At 40.4% G+C, this 21,257-nt stretch overlaps 1 protein-coding gene and 1 non-coding gene across 5 annotated transcripts in view; both read left to right on the forward strand.

Moving 5' to 3' along the window:
- MID1 (midline 1) overlaps nt 1-21,257 on the forward strand; it is a 395,950-nt gene that overhangs the window by 360,163 nt on the left and 14,530 nt on the right. For all 4 annotated transcript variants that reach the window (XM_020911572.2, XM_070464124.1, XM_020911570.2 and 1 more), the window contains exons 5-7: nt 3,148-3,296; nt 11,610-11,737; nt 18,071-18,214. In XM_020911572.2, the coding sequence (XP_020767231.1) occupies nt 3,148-3,296; nt 11,610-11,737; nt 18,071-18,214 (421 nt within the window). The remainder of the gene's footprint in view (nt 1-3,147; nt 3,297-11,609; nt 11,738-18,070; nt 18,215-21,257) is intronic.
- TRNAE-CUC (transfer RNA glutamic acid (anticodon CUC)) lies at nt 7,878-7,950 on the forward strand. The gene has a single exon. It is a non-coding gene; the product is annotated as a tRNA-Glu (tRNA).

Consider the following 21,257-nt stretch of genomic DNA (forward strand, 5'->3'; position numbering starts at 1 on the left):
GTCCCTTCTCATCACTAATTTTATGTGCTCTGAGTCTCCAAAATTGCTGGTAATTACCCTGGAGTCCATGTCAGGGCTTTTGTATAGCCTTATAAAAATGCTCAGTACAGTCCTTATTGTCAGTTCAGATACTTCTCTTAATTGAGGATCAATGGTTTGGACCAAACAATTTTGGGGTGAGAACCCATGTAGATAATAAAAGCACTTAAAATACACTTAAAGAAAAATAAAGGGCCACTTTTAAAAGCATTTGTAAGGTAAAATAAACAGCAAGTAAATTGATATAAATACGCTTATGTCCCCAATAAAAGGAGATTCCAACAAAGAAAGTATTTCCATGATGACTGTAGAAGTGAACTCCACAAATGACAACATTCAGTCACACTTCCCCAAGGAAAAAAGAACACTGCCAACTTGGAAAAAAAAATTAAGTAATATATTTTAAAAGGTGTTTTCTAATGAAGGCATTTGTAGTTTGCTAAATACTCAGTGTCTGATCCTGAAGTGTGGTACCATGTAGGACACTGTTTCATATAATGTGATCCAAATCATGGCTATCTGATTAGAATCATTTAGGTCAGCAAACTTTGTAAAGGGCCAGGTATAATAAATATTTTCAGTTGTGACCTATAGACTGTCATTACTGCTCACCACTGCCCAATGGTATAGTGTGAAAGCAGCCATAAATGATTCATAAACACATGCATGTGGCCCTGTGCTGATAAAACTTTATTTACACAAACAGGTTTTGTGCTGGTTATGGTCCATAGACCATAGTTTGTGAACTAACTTAGGAAAGTGGTTTTCTTTTCTTTTTTCTTTCTTTTTTACTGAAACCCACAGTAAAAAATACATCAAACCCAGCACTGACACACGGACACATAGAGAAGTAAGTTTTACAAAACCCAACTTACCCTTTCTACAAGGAATGCACTCTGCTACTGTCTTTTCTCCTCTCCTCTTTCATTTAGTTTTTTAAAATGCTAATCCCATCCATTCTGGTGATTCATCACCTGCAGAGCAAAAAATATCCATTGCTTGTTAAAATGCAGATTCCCACAGCCTGCCAATTATAAGCCCTCACCTAGGATTTTGAAGTGTTGGCCCAGACATTTACAGGTTTTCTTTAAGAAATCCCCAACTGATTCTTGTGCACGCCAGGCTTATAAAGCTCCAGTCTGGTCTATCAGATGGAATTCTACACAGAAGTAAAATTAAAATTAAACCAAGTTGTCTTCTGTAAAACATTTGTATATTTTCTAAGGTGGCTCTCATTTTGGCTTGAATTCAACTTATGCATGATTTAGGACTTTTTTTTTCCTTTTCTTCTTATGTCACTTTGAATTTCCAGCATCATGATAGAATTTTGTGTGTTTTTTATTTTAAAGAAGAAAGTGCAGGTCAAGCATTTTTCCATTTGTAATCTGTGTGATCACTACAACGTATACTGAAAGGACATGAAGTTATTCAAAAGGAATACTTGGACCTTATTTGTTTTGTTGCTGTTAGAATTATACTAAATATCTTCAGTTCTGCCATGTAACTTGTGATTAAGTATTCCTTCCTCTGACAATTTCTTCTGGATGTGTTCCAACATCTTGAATTGGACTCGATGCCTTTCTGAGCTTTACCTCTGGATATAATGCTGTTAGAAGCTAAATTCTATTTGGTGTACAATAAGTGTCATTTTATTCAACTAACAAACACAGTTAATTGGCAGTGATGGTCACTGTAATTATATATAATGTGGTAAATATTTTACCGGGCTTAAGATAACATACTGTATGCTCCAGAGTTTTGACACTTCATTTCTCTAACCCTTGACTTTCAAGAATCTCACTCTTGCCTGCAATCTTGTGGCTGCCGCCTCACAGTTCAGCATTCATTTCCTTTGTCTGCTCCGGTACAACAGAGCTGAAATTGGACAGTCCTCAGAGGACTCGAGTTCTGACATCTCCTTCCTTCCTTTACTTCGATTAGACTTGCACAGGGATGATAATGATGACTTGGAGAAAGGAGGAATTTCTTGGAGTTAGCAGGAATTCTGGAGGGAACCCGAGCCAGCCTTGTCTGCAAGACAGATGAACTGGCCTCCTCCCTACCCTTTCACCCCAGGCTGTTTTCCATTCCGGAATGATCAGAAAGCCGGCCAAGACCTGTCCCAGGCTGTGTAGACTTGAGCTGGGACGGAGGGGGTGGGGGCGGGGGCGGGGGCGGCGCGCACAGGGTGCACTGCTGTTCCAATTAGCACTCTCATTTTCCCCTGGCTTCTGGCCAGAGGGCTTCATCTCCCAGCACACTGCAAACACCAGTGTGACCGGTCAAGTGGGTTACCATGGACTTATCACAGCCTGCCCTAAGGTGATGGTCAGTTATGTTTGAGGGTCGTTTTCAAGCAAGACAGAATCAGAAGTTGGAATGGAGGTTGGAACCAAATGAGCATTTTTATCCAGACTGGGAACTGCTTATCAAAATAGTTTTAGTTATCAAGCAAGCACAAAGTGCCTGGAAATGACGTTCCCGGTGAGGGGAAATGGTCCAGCTGTGCTTTTTTTGGCTTTCTCTCATCTGTGGAACAGGAAAAATATTAATCAATGGAAAAAATGCTCCCTTTCTGTTAATTTAACACATGAGTTTGTGATAGTGTGGGAAATAGTACTATCTAATGTGTTTACATCACCATTCTCTTACATGGATGGCAAAGAACTTTTCATTTGACTTAAGCCACACGTTTTGCACCTACAGTGATGTTTTATTTTCTCGTTGGCTGAAAAAATACAATAGAGAAAGTTCCAGGGTTCCCTGTGATCTTACAGTCATTGTGTTAGAATGGCTGAGGGAAGAGGCCCAGTGGCCCTCTAACTCACACTGGGCAACACCTTTTTTCCCCATCAACAGGGAAGCAATTCGCAATTCAGGGCTTCCTCCTGAAACAAATTAGTGACACTTCTCCAAGAAGATAAAGAATAGCTCAGACAAGAGTGCCATGACTGGGGTTCGCAGCTTTCTCTGCCTCCTGTTTGAACTTTTAGTGAAGGATGACTTGCACACAACCGAACTAGCACACTGTGAGGGTCCAGCACAATGCATTTTCACTAAGCAAGCCTACCCGGGTAACCAACCATCTCCGTGCCTCTTTTGTTCCAGGTGATGAGGCTTCGCAAACTGGCTCAGCAGATTGCAAACTGCAAACAGTGCATCGAGCGGTCGGCATCACTCATCTCCCAAGCAGAACACTCTCTGAAGGAGAATGATCACGCGCGTTTCCTACAGACTGCTAAGAATATCACTGAGAGGTGAGTGCAGGGGCTGCTGGGAAATTCTCAGTGCCTGGGCTCCCGTGTCTGGGCCGTGATTGGTTGGCCTTGCCCTGCCTTGCTTTTGTTTGCATTTTCAAGGCTGGGTACCAGAGAGAATAGAGGCTTTGAGTTGCTTTGTTCCAGCTCAAAATGCTTCCCTTTGACCTGTCAAAGCCTTTTCAGTATCAGCCGGGAGTTCAAGGCCTTTGAAACAAGAGTCTGCCAGTTAGAAAGAATAAAATCTGCCTCCTTTTACTGGGGAAGAAAGCTTATGATGGCACAAAACTGCATTTACTATGACTCTCAGACCTGATCTTATCATATACTTAATAACGAAGAATCAAAATGAAGACCAAAACATAAAAGGGAATCTTTTCTTCCATCTCAAGGCTTATCTAGTTTTAAAAACCACCCAGGTGTTTTTCTCTGTGAGTCCTGTTTTTATTTGGTTGAGAAGGTTTGCCTCTCCTCAAAGGTCAAGACCAACTCATGTGGGAGAGAGAGGACCCAACTGTCAACTTCATACCTCCTTCTTTGAAAATCTTCTTTATTCTATGGTGGGGGACATAAACATTACATGATTTGAAGGGACAGCTCAGCAGTGAAACTGACAGGGATCACTGCGCCTTCAGTGCACATACTTGATAGGCATAAAATTACTCGCCTTCACTGATGCAAACACCTATAGCAATTCTTAGGGAGCCCAAGAAAAGCACCTCATGCCACCTAAATGCATGACATCTCCAGCCAATGCCATTGACATTGACTTTTCATTTAGTGAAATTTTCAGAGTCAACTCACCTTTATCCAAAGCAATAATTGAAGCCTATCCCTGGAAGACCCCAGACAGCTCCTTCTTCCTGACCTTTATCCAGAAGCAGGGCTCTGCAAACTCTGTTTATAAAGGACCAGAGAGTAAATATGTTCGGCTATGAAGGTTATCTAGTCCCCATGACAACTACCCAACTCAGCCATGATAGGTCTCCAGCAGCCTAGTATAGATGCAAATGAACGGGCAACAGTGTGTTCCAATAAGACCACTGGCAAAAACAGGTGGCAGGTCAGATCTGGCCCTTGGCCAGGGCTTCCCAGGTGGCGCTTAGTGGTAAAGAACCCACCCACCAATGCAGGAAGGGTTTGATCCCTGGGTTGGGAAGATCCCTTGGAGGAGGGCATGGTAACCCACTCCAGTATTCTTGCCTGGAAAATCCCATGGACAGAAGAGCCTGGTGGACTATAGTCCATGGGGTTGCAGAGAGTCAGACACAACTGAAGTGACTTAGCACACACACTGGACTTTGCCAGCCCTTGGCCTAGGGCAAAAAAATACTTACCATCTTCTGACCTGAATTTCTTCAGGGGAAGAGAAAGAAAACTACAGCTTATCGAGGGCTTGCTTATACTGCACACTGTGCTGATTCTCAAAATACCACACAGAGGTCAGCAGTGGTATTTCCGCTTCCAGTATCCCTTCAATGGGAGGAGGGTATAGTCTCTTTATGGCTCTAGTCTAGTATCCAGCCAGTTTCTTTGTGTTCTTTCTTCTTTTTGAGATTTCCTCTGCGACTGGTTAGATACTTATCTCTGCCAATGAACATGGATAACAGCTGGTTATCATCCCTTTTATATCCTTAAAATGATCTCCTCCCTCCTCCAAAGCAGCCAGCTTCTTTCCTCAGGACTCGTCAGTTCCAAGTGTTTAATTGTCTCCACTGCTCTCATCTGGACTGCCTCCAGGTGCCTGAAATATTCATGTTAAAGTTAAAAAACTGCTAACAGCACTAATACTCCAGTGCACCCAGGACACTCAAGTAGACAGCATTTACACTTACATCATGGTTTCCAACTGGGATCCACTAGTACTTTTCTCCAGCTATAAATTGTGCAATGTCCAGATGAAATGGCTAGTATGAGTTGAATTTCTCAGCACTTCTTAAAAGTCTGAGCCAGTCTAACATGGATAAATTCTCACCTAGCAGGAGAGAGAACATGTCCCTATAACAGTTAAGATAGAATGTTCTGGAAGAAGATCTGCATTTGAAGTCTAACACAAGAGCATGGATGCCCACATGGCATCTCCCTTTGACCCAGCAGGTCATACTTGGACCCATTCAACTCTACCTCTCACAGGCCCATCTCATCAAGAATAGAATCATGACCCATTGCTCTTTCCACAAATGAATTTTATCATATATAGGGTTCGCCAGAAAGTTCCTGTGGCTTATTCCATAACAACTTATGGAAACACCTGAATGAACTTATTGATCAATCCAATACTCTATTCTCAAGCCTCACTAATACATAATTTTTGGTGTGATTGTATGTGCACTTTGCTAACATGATGTTAAATAAGCAAAACTCTTCACTAAATCCATAAGAAACTTGGCATAGTACTTATGAAAAGTTTAAACTTCCATCAAGTTTGAATGCGTATTACCTGTAAAAATTTGCTAGGAGCCCTTGTCACTCTGTTTCTTCATCCCATCTCTGTCTGTCTCTATAGTCAATCCTCTTGGTCAATTCTTGAACCCTTTGCCTTTTCCAGCAACCAGAATGTGGTAAAAGGGCAATGACATTGAACTTGTAATTTGGAAACCTGGGTTCAAATCCTAGCACTGTCACCTTTTAACTGTGATTCTTTGGGTTTGTCCAAGAGCTATTTTTGACTCAGAAAACTGGGCTCCTAATAGCTACCTCTATCTACAGTTGTGATAACATTGCTGGCCACTCCTATAAACATGTCTTTGGTGTTGTAGATACTCCACAATGTTCCTTCGATTTGTGTTTTCATATTACTTAACATTCTTCTCTAAAACGTGACTTCACAGCTCTGTTCCTGTCTGTCTGCCTTGGGCTTTGGCACCTGTGTACTTGTAAACCATCTTTACTCTTCTAGTCAAGGATAGAATGACCACAGGAAACTTAATACTGCAGGCCTTCCTCAAGTTAGAATTGGATGCAATTTTTCTGCATCCTTACATCACTTAAAGTGCATATGTTTGCCTACAAGCTGAATCAGACTGCAGAAAGATTTTTCAATTCAGAAACATGAAAAAAAAAAAACCCAAGAGGGGAGAGAGCCTCGAGTTTTGCATTGTAAGAGATGCATATGCTTTAGAATCAAGCCCTTGGCTCTATGCTAATTGCTCAGGAGTAGTGCCGACTCACTGAAAAAGGCCCTGATGCTGGGAAAGATTGAGGGCAGGAGGAGAAGGGGGTGGCAGAAGATGAAATGGTTGGATGGTATCATCAACTCAATAGACATGAATTTGAGCAAACTTCTTAAGGACAGGGAACCTTGGAGTGCTGCAGCCCATGACGTTACAAAGAGTCAGACATGACTAAGCAACTGAACAACAGTAGTGACAGCTGGCATTTAGGACTGCTCCCTGATACTTACAGTTTTCTCATGTGCTCCCAGTGGGCAAGACCCCCAGTCATCTTGTTTTCACCATGAAGACGCCATGACACAGCAAGCTGCCTGATCTGAATGAATGCATGAAAACATCTATAAAACAGGGTGATTATTCATTCCTACCTAATACAGTTCCTGTAGGGATAAAATGAAATAATTTAACAAAGATATTAACTGAGATCCTGTCTCAAGGTAAATGAGCAGCAAATGCTAATTTCCCTCCTTCCCACTCACTAAATGGATCCAAATGGATTGTATAATGGACTATATTCTCAAGCCTTGCTAATATATCATTCTTGGAGTGGTTTTTTGTACACTTTTCTAAAATTATGTCGAATAAGAAAAATTCTGTACTCAATCTAAGCCTAAGAAAGTTGGTGTACTACTTATGAGACATCTAAAATTAAAATCGCATTTAGCAGCAAATTATATGTATCAAGGGGCTTCCCTGGTGGCTCAGCAGTAAAGAATATGCCTGCAATGCAGGAGATGCAGGAGATTGGGTTCGATCCCTGGGTCGGGAAGATCCCCTGGAGAAGGGAATGACAACCCACTCCATTATACTCACCTGGAGAATCCCATGGACAGAGGAGCCAGGCTGACTTCCATCCCTAGGAGGGACTTAGATTCTATCAGATGAAGTCTTTGTCCCAAACCACAGTGGGGCAATTCAAGGATCCAACAGACTTCCCCAGAATACAAAACTGAGAATGCCAGTCATCCACCGGAAAGATGTCATTTCATCATAAGAATCAGAGTGCATCTGATGAGTGATTTTTGAAATGCGTTCTACTGGGTGTTAATTGGTCTGAAAACAACAAGGCTCCAGAGTCAAATGCATTTGGTAAATCCTGAGTTGATGAAAGTAAGCCACATTTTGTTACTATGAGACCTCACCAGGTTTTCCCATGGTGATGTGCATCATAGCCCACCGACCTGTGAGGGACCCATTTCAATTCCATTGTCAGGGGTCAGACATGTGGGCAATATTAAGGGAGCAGGGTAGAGAACCTTCCCCATTGACTGTTTGGCGGAAATGTTGTAAGCACTGTAGCTCTAGACATGTATTCCTTCCACAACACTGGCCCCAAGTGGCTCCTAGCAACTGCGTGTCATGGAGATTAGGGGCATTGAAGTCAAAATACAAAGAGGAGGTAGGGACTTCCCTGATGGCCCAGTGGCTAAGACTCTGTGCTCTCAATGCAGGGGGCCCAGGTTCAATCCCTGGTCAGGGAACTAGATCCCACATGCTGCAACTAAGACTTGGTGCAGCCAAATGAATTAATTTTAAAAAAAATAGGAAAAGGAAGTAATGTGCATCCCACCCTATGAGGCATCAAGGTAGGATGCAATACCCTTATTTCCTCCAGCATGGTAAGAGCTTGACACACACATACCTATAAGCATGTGCACACATATTCCCATACACAGAGAGAGAGAGAGAGAGAGACATGACTAAAAGCACAGAACTGAGAAAGTAGTATAGTCTGAGGGCCCTGGTGGATTTGGGCAATTTATCTGAAAGGCCAAAAGATGGGCAACAAGGATTTGGGGAATAAAAACATGGCCTAAAATGTTGAATTTGGCAGATCTCCACTCCCCTGTCACTCCAGATAAGAATTTGAAATTGTAGCCAAAGATAAATATCTTTCCTTCCATCGAAAAAAAAAATGTGTAGGTGTTAAAAGCTGCAGTCATCTCCCAAGAGTCTTTTTGTCAGTCTTTGCCCCCGAGGCTTAGGAACTTTCATTCTTTTTGTTCCCACTCTATCAAATCCCCACCATCAAGATGGCATGCATTGGGCTTCCCTGGTGGCTCAGTGGTAAAGAATCTGCCTGCCAATGAAGGAGACACAAGTTTGATCCCTGGTCTGGGAATATCCCACAGGCCACGGGGCAACTAAACCTGTGATCCACAACTACTCAGCCTGTGCCTAGAGCCTGGGAACCGCAACTACTGAAGCCTGCACGCCCTAGAGAGCCCATACAGCCCATGCTCCCCAACAAGAGAAGCCACTGCAGTGAGAAGCCTGTGCACTGCAACTAGAGAGTAGCCCCTGCTCGCCACAGCTAGAGAAAAGCCCACATAGCAACAAAGACCCAGCACAGCCAAAAAATAAATAAAATTATTTTTTAAAATGGATGCAGGCATTGTCAACAATGTCCCTGACTAAAGCATGGTTTAGTTGATTATTTCTGGACAACAGAACCAGGAGAAACTTGGCAATGAAATCTATTTTGGATGAACATGAACAGAAGCTGGTGCCATAGGACAGGGGAAGTACCAGCTCGAGATTATCTGTTCAGAGCATTTGAGATCCTCTAACTTGGTGCGCACAAGGTCTGTGCCACATGGGAAGAGCAGAGAAGCACAACAGAAAGTTCAGTGCTTGCTTCATAATAGCTTGGCACACTTCTCCCTGTTGGACATCATAAAATAGAAATAACTGGGGTTTCACTTTGAAATTTTTATTTGAGGAGTTCAAATGGCACTGCAGCATTTCTTTGTACTTTTCTGCATGGATGCAAATATTTGGGGCTCTTCAGTAAATGACATAATTGGAGGGCTTACTCAATATTCATTGAATAGTTGTTGACTAATCCTAAGATCTGAGTTTGAAGGAGTTTTGTGATAATAGGTCATAAGGAAAGCATTTCTTAAGTTCAGTTTGACCATGTGTGAAAATTGCCTAGCAACCATCCCTTTATCCATGAGTCTGAATTAGCTCTTGTCATAATAATTAGTCTAGTTCTCTTGGGTACAATAATTAGCTAATAAAATCACACAACTCTGCTATCTACTGTTTCTTGGTGAAAAGCTAGAGTGGTGAATTTAGATTCTCCATCTTCATTCAAACACTTGAAACTTTTCTTTCCAGGGTTTAGGCCTCTTCAAACTTTCATCTGTGGACCTCAGTATCATTCCAGTTATGACACTGTTGATTGTCTTCTCTACTTCCCCCCCTCTGTAGCATTGAATATGTGCCAGAAGTACAATTATAGAAACTTTATTTCTAAGGATTTCAAGCATTTCACAGGACTTTTTCTTAATCAAGGTAAATTTTGCATAACATAAAATTAACCATTTTAAAGTGAACAGTTTATTAGCATTCAGTACATTCACAACAGTGTACAATTGCTGCCTCTATCAAGTTCCAAATGACTTTCCTCACCCCAAAAGAAAACCCCACACCCATTATGTAATCACTCCCCACTGTCCCCTTGCCCCCAACCCCTGGCAACCACCAGTTTACTTTCTATCTCAACAGAGTTGCCTGCTATGGACATTTCATGTAACTGCATCATACAAGATGTGGCCTTTTGTCTCTGGCTTGTTTCACTTAGCATAATACTTTCAAGGCTCGTCCACATCATAGCATCTAATAGTATCTCATTCCCTTTTATGACTAAATAATATTCCATTGTATAGACATGCCCACAGATGTAATTTTTATAACCAAGATATATTTCTTTATAAAATCCAAAACTTTAAGAGCCATTAAGAGATGTAAGAAGAGATCTACCTCATAGAGTAACCTGGCTGAAATTTTTCTAGGCTAAATGGAAGAGTACAGACCTAGAATTCTCTTCCTGGCTGCTGCCAGCTAGCTTTATGGCCTTGTATACATGAGCGTAAGTGCCCTTAATTAGAAAATAAGTAACTAGGTAAAGGTTGTTTCTTTGCTCAAAATTTCCTAGCACGCTACACATAATAGGCCCTTGGTGGTGATTGTTTAATGTCCTGAAATACCAGAATCAACAAGATTACGAGTCTAGCATACTTTGATGCACTCAGAAGTGGTTTACATCATCCCATAATTTTCTTGTTCTTAGAAGGATCACTTGTATTCTTTAATGAGTCAAAATAGTCTGCTATTGATAACAACTTTTCCAATCAATGTGACAGTCCATTGCAGGAGATTGATACATACCAATAGCTTGCTTTATAGAGTATACATGAGAAGTCTAACTAGCAACCCTAATGAAGAAGAGAAACAGTGGATCCATCAGTGAAATGTGTGAGAAAGCTCACACGTATTTTTTATGGCATCTGCTGGGAATATGGTACAAGAAAATGAGGACAGGGAGAATGAAAACGAGCCAGACCAAAACTCCTTTTTTAATGTTTATTTTAGAGAGAGGCTAGTCATTGATTAAACTAATCCAATATCTGGGAACATTCTTTTTTAATCTTCACTTTGCCTTTTATGCAGCTTGAAATTTGGGAGGCTCCTCTTTGAAGTGGAGCGGGGTCGGGTCTGAAAGGAACAAACAGTTTCCCAGACAGATGTGTGAAGAAATGCCTGGGGCCGTGTGCTTCTTGCTCGGGTTAGATGTGCGGGGGCCAGGCAGTTACATACACAGCAATGTGAAATATGAATATTCTTTCGCCTCCATGGGGAATTTTTTTCCGATAGTAAAAAGGAAGGGAGGAAGCCATTCTGCTGTTTTCCCACGTCCTCTGCCTTCTCTTGAAGCTTGTGCTCATTTGCATGTGTTGCTGCTTGTGCCATTCCGAGATTCTTTTTAAGGCTCACGTATAAAAACGGCACTGGTTTTTGTGTTTTTTTGACATTTAAAAAAATTTATTTTTAATTGAAGTACAGCAGATTTATAATGTTGTATTTATTTCTGCTGTACAGCAACGTGACTCAGTTACACATGTATATATTTTTTCATATTCTCTTCCATTATAGTTTATCACACAGTACTGAATATTCTACAATTCCCTGTGCTATACAGTAGGACCCTGTCATTTATCCATCCTATATATGAGCTTACATCAATAACACTATTTTTTAATGATATTTCTTTTCCTTTTATCTTCTCATTCCTGTGCAGTGATGGTAAAAGACGGCTTGACATTTCTAAAAAATTGTTTTGTTTCAATTACAGAGTCTCCATGGCAACAGCATCATCCCAGGTCCTCATTCCTGAAATCAACCTCAATGACACATTTGACACCTTCGCCTTAGATTTTTCCCGAGAGAAGAAATTGCTAGAATGTCTGGATTACCTTACAGGTATTGTCTTTGGTATCTTCTTTAATACCAGGTACATTCAATGATACAAAACTTTGCCACTAGATGAGTTTCCTAAAACCAGAGGTGTGGACTTCTGGTGAGGAATGAAGTCTAATATTCCTGTAAAAAATGTTTGATACTCCTTTTTTTTTTTCTAAGCAAAATAATACAACCCAAGATTCATTGGGGACAGAGGCAAAAAGACAATCTAGGTCACTAAAAGCACACTTACCACCATTTTTTCTCAGAGTATGGGTACCACACATGATACTTCTGTCAGCCAGTACAGGGTTAGCGTGGCTGTTTTCCATTTCATGTCCACAAGGCAGATGACTCTCACAGTACCTTGGCTGAGAAAAACGTGGCAACTAACTCTGATGGGGTATCTACCCTGCTCCACCTCTTGGTATTTAACCTTCACAACATCGAATTGAGGTCAGGAGGTATTATAATCCTCATTTTGCAAACAGTAGAGGTCAGATAGCTAGGGAGAGGCAGAATTGGGATATGCCTCAGGTCTGTACACACTCCAAAGACCTCCGCCTCTTTCTACTAAAAGACTGGATTTCATCTCGGCAAAGGTCACCATAGCAAATGTCCCCCAGATCACAGTAGGATTCCTGGTGCCATGTTTCAGTTCTGTGGTTTCTGGCAGGCTTTTTCTTGGGGGTCAAGCTTAAAAAACAAAATCAGCCATAATAGAAGAAAACCTTAGGCTACTCCTAGTCCTAACCATGCTCCCAAATTTTTCTTTGTTGTCAACCCCTGGGCTTCCCAGGTAGCTCAGTGTAAAGATACCACCTGCCAATGCAGGAGACTCGGGTTCGATCCCTGGGTTGGGAAGATCCCCTGGAGAAGGAAATGGCAACCCGCTCCAGTATTTTTGCCTGGAGAATCCATGGACAGAGGAGCCTAGTGGGCTATAATCCATGGGATCACAAAGAGTTGGACATGACTGAGCAATTATACAACTAAGGCAAGAACAGACATGATAGAATGTGGACTGAGTAGACAACTTTATCTCTGTTGTCCAAGGCTGCAGATGCCTGTGACTTCAGAGAAGCTCTGTATACACAGTGAAGCCAGGTGTCCCCTGAACTTAGGATCTACCACCTTCAAGAGACCACATCCTTAACTGAGCACAACATCAGTGTCTCCACTCTCATCGTGTATGTGTATGTGAGAGCAAGAGAGAGTGTGCGTGCACATACACGCAGCTGGAAAAAGGGAAGCAGGAGAGAGGGAGCATTGGGTAATGGGTATTTTTCTAGTCTATGGTTAGAAAGCAGACTTGTATATTAAAGGGTGCTGTACCCAGAAGACCAGTTTTTCCTTACCTGGACCCAAGGTGTTATTTTTTAGCCTTTGTGCATCTGCAAGGGAGGCAAGTCACTCCAGAAACATCTTCTTATCGTAGGGAATTCTTTCAAACCATACAATTCCTAGGAAGAAGGGAAGGAATTGACTCAGAAAGCATGTCCAGTAAGGAATCAAACTTGATTTCAGCCATTCATGGATATAACTCTGAGATTTATCTAAACTAACACTATTCCATAGAATTTTCTAAGATGGTATGAACAGTCTCTATCCACACTGTCCATTCAAGTACCTGCTAGCCACATAAGGTTATTGAAAATTTGACATGTGCTGAGTTTTTACATGTAGTTTGCTTTAATTAAAATTTAATTGCAATGTCAAGAGCCACATGGAGCTCATGACTACTAAATTGGACCATTCAGGTCAGTCTTTCTGGCACTGAAATGCTTTATATTATAGCATCCTATTAAATAAAAGTCTCTTTTATTCTTGTATCGTGTGGGAATGGGTGTGTTTGCAACAAGAGAAAATCCAGTGAGCAGTAACTGAACCCCTCAGAGAGGATTCCTGTCACAGAAAACAGGATAGCAGAGGTGTGCCACTTATGGCGGGACAGCAGTTCTGTGATGACTTCAGACACCAGGCTCTCTTTTTCTGCTTTGCTATCCTCATCTTACCACATGATTCCATAATGACTCCACCTCCAAGCATTATGCCCAAGTTACAGACAAAAAGAAAGGGACAAGAGGGGAGATGATAACCAAAAGCTCTGTCTACCAGGTTTGTCTTTATTTAGGAAAACCAAAACCTTGTTCAGCAGACAGACCAATCCAGGGCTTCCCTGGTGGTCCAGGGGTTAAGGATCGCCTGCCAATGCAGAGGACATGGGTTCGATCCCCGCTTCTGTAGGATCCCACATGCCACATGGCAATGAAGTCCATGTGCCTCAACTACGGAATCCCATGAGCCCTAGCACCTGTGCTCCACAACAAGAAAAGCTACTGCAATGAGAAGCCTGTGCTCCGCAGATAGAGAATAGCCCCTGCTCACTGCAACTAGAGAAAGCCCCTGTGCAGCAATGAAGACCCAGTACAGCCAAAAATAATAAGGAAATCTTTTTAAAAAAAAAGTGAAAAAGACACATCCAGGAAATTTCCACTTCTGTCTTATGGGCCAGATCCATGTTGCAAGGTCATGCCCAAGGGCAAAGACGACTGCAAAATGTTTGGCTGGGCGTGTAGACATTTCTGCACAAAATCAGTGTCTTATTGATAAGAGTGTGTCCTCCCCCTTTCCCAATAGTTGTTTAATAGCATTTCAGGAAACGTATGACCATTCTCATCTGTGTGTGAATGCCAAGGTACTGACTGCAGGGGAAATTGTGACCTTAGTTTGCACTGACTTGTAATGTGTACACCATATATCATCCCAATGACTGTTTATGCCAAACGAGAGACCATATGGGGTACCTGTTATTATGCCTTCTTAGCTGTCAACCTCCAATACAAATTTGGACCATTTCTAGACATAACATCAATCCTGGCCATAACATACAATGCTTGGCTGATATTGCCAAGTCCAAATAGTTTATCAGACATTTGTAAGCAGGAAACGAAGTGTTTGTGAAGTATTAACCCACCATTGCTTGTGTCCTGTTTATGATAGAAGCAAGAAAATAACATTTATGGGACCAGTTGCGTGAATATTGAAATTGGCAGCCCGCTGCTGTTCTCATTTACAGTAAATTGGATATTGACTTTTTAGGACAAAGCCATTGGCTTTATAATCAAAACAGGGTTAGCCTGCCTGACTATGAAAACAAGATTTTTTTTTTGCCCCTGACATGCCTCTAAATGGTATGTCAAGTGAATAAGCCAAAGAGGTGACATTTCCTCTCTGATTACAGCTACAGCCATGTGTCTCCCAGCTACCTGCCTATTTCCAACACTTTTCTTTATATGTAATCATATATAGCAGTGCAGAAAAAAACAAATCTCTCTACAGTAGTTGACAGAGAAATAATTCCAGGAACTATTTAGATGATGGGAGAATAACTATTTCTCCACTGATCCATGCAGGGTGATCCCACACTAACAGGGACCACACATACAGTAACAAGCATGTTTTATGATGCAGCTGGGCCTCCCCCGTGGAAGGTCATCTCTTCATCCAAGTCACAGCACATGACATCTTGCACGTGGATACTTTGGGAGACAGATATATCAAGTCATATTGCAGAAAGAATGCTTTAAATGGGCTCTGTAGAGTCCTTTGATCTTAGTGAACAACTTTTTTTTCAAGTTATCTTTTTTAAAAATTGTATTTTTTTCAAGTATAATTGATTCACAATGTTGCATTAGTTTTAGGTGTACTGCAGAGTGATCCAGTTATACATATACATATATCCACTCTTTTTAAAATTCTTTTCCATTATGGTTTATCACAGGATATTGAATATAGTTCCCTGTGCTATACAGTAGGACCTTGTTGTTTATCCATTCTATATGTAATAGTTTACATCTGCTAATCCCAAACTCCCACTCCATCCCTCTCCCACCCCTTGGCAACCACAAGTCTCTTCTCTATGTCTGTGAACCTGTTTGTTTCATAGATTGTTTCATTTATATTTTAGATTCCACATATAAATGATATCATGGTATTTTTTTCCATATGGCACTTAGTATGATAATCTCTTAAATCTATGGCACGTGGCATTATTTCATTCTTTTTAATGGCTGTGTAGTATTTCTTACTGCACACCTTAATGCAGTGCCTGCTGCATATAAGTGCTTTACAGTGTTCGTGGAATTCAATAACCAATAGACTAAGCTGGGTTACCTGACTTTATGTTGCAGACATAAAAGTCAGTTGGCTTCATATAATATTTTTCCTTCATGTATCTTCAGGTGGCAAAGTGAAGACTACTAAAACAATCAAAATTTTAAATTTTACCATTTTCATAAACTTTGCTCCCTCCTCAGGTTTCTTTAGGAGTCATCCATCCTAACCAAAGTTTCAAGCAGTAAAGAATTCTCTTAACAGTGTAAGCAAACATGGCTCCTCATCTGTCGGATGCAGATTATTTCTCCTTTTCAATTTAGGTTCTGGTGTACAGTAGAATGAAAATAAAGGCCTAGATCGATTCTTTAAACCAGGGCTCAGCAAACTTTGACTATAAAGGGCCAGATAGTAAATATTTTAGGCTCTGCAGGACATATGGTCACAACTATTCAACTCTGCTATTGCACAAAGGCAGCCAGAGACAATGACATAAAGGAATGAGCATGGCCGTGTTCCAATAAAACTTTATTTACAAAAACAGGCAGTGAGCCAGATTTGGCCCATAACCATAGTTTTCCAGCCCCTGCTCTAAAATATTATTGCCCATGCAAAGCACTCAATGCCTAGGCTTTTTCTTGCTCACAAACTCATCTCATAATATAACCATAAATAACTCATAATAAACCATAATAAAACTCATAATAAAACCAGTTATTGAAATCAATCCAGTAGAAGTCAACTGAAAAATCATCATTTGGGTAGGATTTAGACTTCTCTGCTGCAGAATGTGTTCAAGACATAAAACAGCAGCCTTGCCCACTGATAAACTTAATCAAATGCCAAGGAATCCTGTTTTTCTTGGGGAAAGAGAATGTACTTCTTAGATATGACTGATTGGTAATCATGTTCTTAATTTGAAATATCACCTATAAACTGAAAAATGAGAGGAAAATAGAACCCCACTAACAAGTTTTCATAAGGCATCAACACATCTAACAAAAGAAATTTTTTGAAGAATTATTTAACTGCTTTGTTAAGGTTTAACAAACAGCAGCATTTTTCCAGATGAGTGGCTGCATATAAAAATCTGTGGCTCTTCCCAGTGCACCAGGTCCGAGCACTTGTCTCATGCATCCAACCTGGGCTGGTGATCTGTTTCACCCTAGATAATATACATGTTTCGATGCTGTTCTCTTGAAACATCCCACCCTCGCCTTCTCCCACAGAGTCCAAAAGTCTGTTCTATACATCTGTGTCTCTTTTTCTGTTTTGCATATAGGGTTATCATTACCATGTTTCTAAATTCCATATATATGTGTTAGTATACTGTAATGGTCTTTATCTTTCTGGCTTACTTGGGTCGAGAGGGAGGTGGGAGGGGGGATCGGGATGGGGAATACATGTAAATCCATGGCTAATTCATGTCAATGTATGACACAAACCACTACAATATTGTAAAGTAATTAGCCCCAACTAATAAAAATAAATGAAAAAAAAATCTGTGGCATGTTGGAACTCAGAAGTTGGCTAATGTTTGGCTCCCATGCCATATCTGGTCTTCACCTGTTTTTGTTAATAAAGTTCTACTAGAATCTGGCCATGTCGCTCAGTGGACAAATAGTCTCTGGCTGCTTTCTGTACAAAGGCAGAATTGAGTAGTTGCAGCAGAGATCAGGGCAGCAGAGGATGAGATGGTTGGATAGCATCACCGACTCAACAGACATGAACTTGGGCAAACTCCGGGAGACAGTGAGGGACAGGGAGGCCTGGCATGCTGCAGTCCATGGGGTTGCAAAGAGTCGGACACGACTTAGCAACTGAACAGCAACAGCAGAGACCATATGATCCACAAAGCCTAAAATATTGACCATCTAGCTCTTTACCGAAAAAGTTTGCATCCCCACAATGGGGGCTAAATGACAAAAGTTCATCTTGGTTACTTTTTGTTTAAAATGCTTTCTTCCATGAATAAAAGAGTCTTGTTTGCTTACCCTTATAGACATGCTTTCATGATACACAGAGAGAAGATATTGGCTGGCTGAAGTCACACCACCTGGGAAAAATCACAGTGATAACCAGCCAACGAAATGTTCTTTAGATTGGGATCACTGTCTCTAGAATAATAGTTCTGATGGATAGATTTTAAAAGGCCTGCTTTGACTATCAAGACAACCCCTCTGAAAGGGATCCTAGAAGTGTCTGCTTCTCTGCTGATGACCTTCTTGTTCCCCACAGCTCCCAACCCTCCCACAATTAGAGAAGAGCTCTGCACGGCTTCCTATGACACCATAACCGTTCACTGGACCTCCGATGATGAATTCAGTGTGGTTTCCTATGAGCTCCAGTACACCATCTTCACTGGACAAGCCAATGTTGTGAGTGAGTATCGCACACCCTATTGATTTCTCTATTGGGTGACTTTTCGGATCGATTGCATTCCTGAATTTAAATATCAAGGGAAGACAAGGAAGGAGAGAGTACAGAGTATTTATTGGCTTGTCCTTCCTGACTAAGAAGATGATAGCACTCACTTGTGCTATACTAGTAAAAATAATAGGCCAAAGAGTGTTGAAAACTATTGATCTTTAGCAAACCATATGGACGAATCTTACAAACATATTGTTAAAGAAATCAGGAGACAAAAGAATCGATGCACTATGAGTATCTATACATGTATAAGTTAAAGATAAAAATAAACTATTTTGTTTAGAGATGTACACATGGTCTAAAAACTATAAAAGTTAGGATGATGGTTACCTCTGCGATGGGAGGGGAGTAGCACCACTGGGGGAAAATGTATGGGACTTTATGGGGTTAACAGCATTTTCTAGTGGAATTATATGTTTTATTCATTATATCATACATTTAGTATTATTTTATTTTTGAGTGTTATTTCATCATTTTTTTTTGTTGTTACCAACCTTGGGGGCTTCCCTGGTGGCTCAGAGGTTAAAGCGTCTGCCTGCAATGTGGGAGACCCAGGTTACCAACCTTGGTTCTATATCACTTTATTTTTTATTTTAATGTTTGTATTATAGTTGATTTACAATGTTGTGTTAATTTCAGGTGTACAGCAAAGTGATTACATTATACATGAACCCGTATCTATCCTTTAACAATTTCTTGTCACATATAGGTTATTAGAGAATGAGTATAGTTCCCTGTGTTACACAGCAGATCTTTGTTGATATCTATTTTATATATAGTAGTTTATATATGCTAATCCCAAACTCCTAATTTATCCCTCCCCTGATCTCTCCCCATGGGTAGCCACAAATTTGTTTTCAAAGTGTTTTTCTGTTTTATAAATAAGTTCATTTATGCTGTTTTTCTTAGATTCCATAAATAAGTGATACCATATGATACTTACCTTTGTCTGACTTATTTCACTTAGTATGATCATCTCTAGGTCCATCCATGTTGCTGCAAATGGTGTTATTTCATTTTTAATGGCTGAGTAATATTCCACCATATATCTGTACCACATCTTCACTGTGAATTTATCTGTTGATGGACATTTAGGTTGCTTCCATGTCCTGGCTATTGTAAATAGTGCACAGTGAACATTGGGATGCATGTATCTTTTTGAATTATGATTTCCTCCAGACATATGCCCAGGAGTGGGGATTGCTAGATCATATGGTAGATCTATTTTAGTTTCTTAAGGAACCTTCATACTGTTCTTCATAGTGGTTGTACCAATTTACATTCCCACCAACAGTGTAGGAGGGTTCCCTTTTCTCCACATCCTCTCTCCAGCATTTGTTATTTGTAGACTTTTTGATGATGGCCATTCTGACCAGTGTGAGGTGATACCTCATTGTAGTTTTGATTTGTATTTCTCTAATAACAAGTGATGTTGAACATCTTTTCATGTGTTTTAAGCCATAGATTATTCTTTTCTTAACTGTTATGCATAGTTATGATTGAAGGAGACCTGGATTTGAATCCCAGCTTTGGTCCTCACCTCACTAGTACTATCATTTGGGACAAAGTATTGAACATCTTCTGAATCTATCTCTTCATCTGTAAGAAGAGGTCATGTTTTAGCTTCACATCATTGAGATACTAAAAGTAAAGGTCTTAGCCCTGTGTTTGCCAGTGTTAGCACATAGCTATTCAAGGTTACTATTCCTACCAAAATATAGACTAGACCCACTGTCATTATATCTTTTGCCACATGATAAAGGTCAGTCATGCAATTTGCTAGGATCATCTACATCAGCAGTCCCCAACCTTTTTGGCACCAGGGACTGTTTTTGGGGAAGCCAACCCGCTCACCTCCTGCTGTGTGGCCCAGTTTCTAACAGGCCATGGACCAGTACCAGTCCGTGGCCCAAGTGTCGGGGACCCCTGATCTACACAATAGCATTTAACACAGTCTTCACATGAAAAGCCTTCATTGAATGTTGTTTGTTCTTCTATCCTGTCAGTTGAAAAGACTATCCTTTGCAGATGTTCTACTGAATGATAAGATCTAAGAATATAAAACTCTATGGAAAATTAGGAGAAAGAATGCTCCAAAGCTGGCTATAGCTCCATGTGCCACAAGGCAGACTTTTACTGTCCTAAGTCATGGTTCCTTCACTTGTCATAATAAATTCTAGTTAATTGCCCTCAACTGACTTTAGTGAAGGAGAATTAGATACTATCTATGAAGCTTTTTAATCTTATAAAAAGACTATCCGTAATTAAATTCATACACTCAAATGCAAAATTAATGACAATGTTAATTTTTTATTTTTCATTTTTATGAACAGGCTTATGACTATAGATGTTAACGAATTGCTTGTTGAGACATAGATATGTATTTAATTTTACAATGTTTCCATGTTTTTTCCAAAACGATTTTTAATGCATCATTGAAAATCTTCAATTGGAACCTTTTCCCGGCAGCTTGTTTTATTATTGGCAAAAGCCAAAGGATCTATGTCTTCAGGCTTTCATGGCAAAGTAGTTATCTGTATTTAATTTAGTTTAGTCATTTTGAAAATATTCATGAAGTTTTTTAGACATATTCAGAAGAAGGAAGAGAACATTCACTTCTCTCCAGTCTGGTCGAAGAGACAAAGTATTTTAGAAGCTTGTATGCAGTCTCTCTAAAGAGTGTCCATTGTTGCATAATGTTTTATACATAATATTTTACTGTAAGATGACAGACAGTTGCTCTACAAGGCTCTGAAATCCCAAACATAACCAGGATTTCGTAATGAGCACCATCATGTAGGGAGATGCTTCTGACCCATTGTGAATGAGAGAAAAAAATTACAAAATCACCTAACTCGACTGTTGCCATATGAACCAATTATCTTCCAAGTTCCACTGTTGTTTTACTACTTCAGGCTGAATTGGAGAAGGTGAGTGTTGGCATCCCATCAAAGATTATTGAAAATGACTTTAGAGAGAAGTACACATTTTAGTT

This window comes from Odocoileus virginianus, unplaced genomic scaffold (genome assembly GCF_023699985.2).
Source record: "Odocoileus virginianus isolate 20LAN1187 ecotype Illinois unplaced genomic scaffold, Ovbor_1.2 Unplaced_Contig_16, whole genome shotgun sequence".
NCBI classification, from domain to species: domain Eukaryota; kingdom Metazoa; phylum Chordata; class Mammalia; order Artiodactyla; family Cervidae; genus Odocoileus; species Odocoileus virginianus.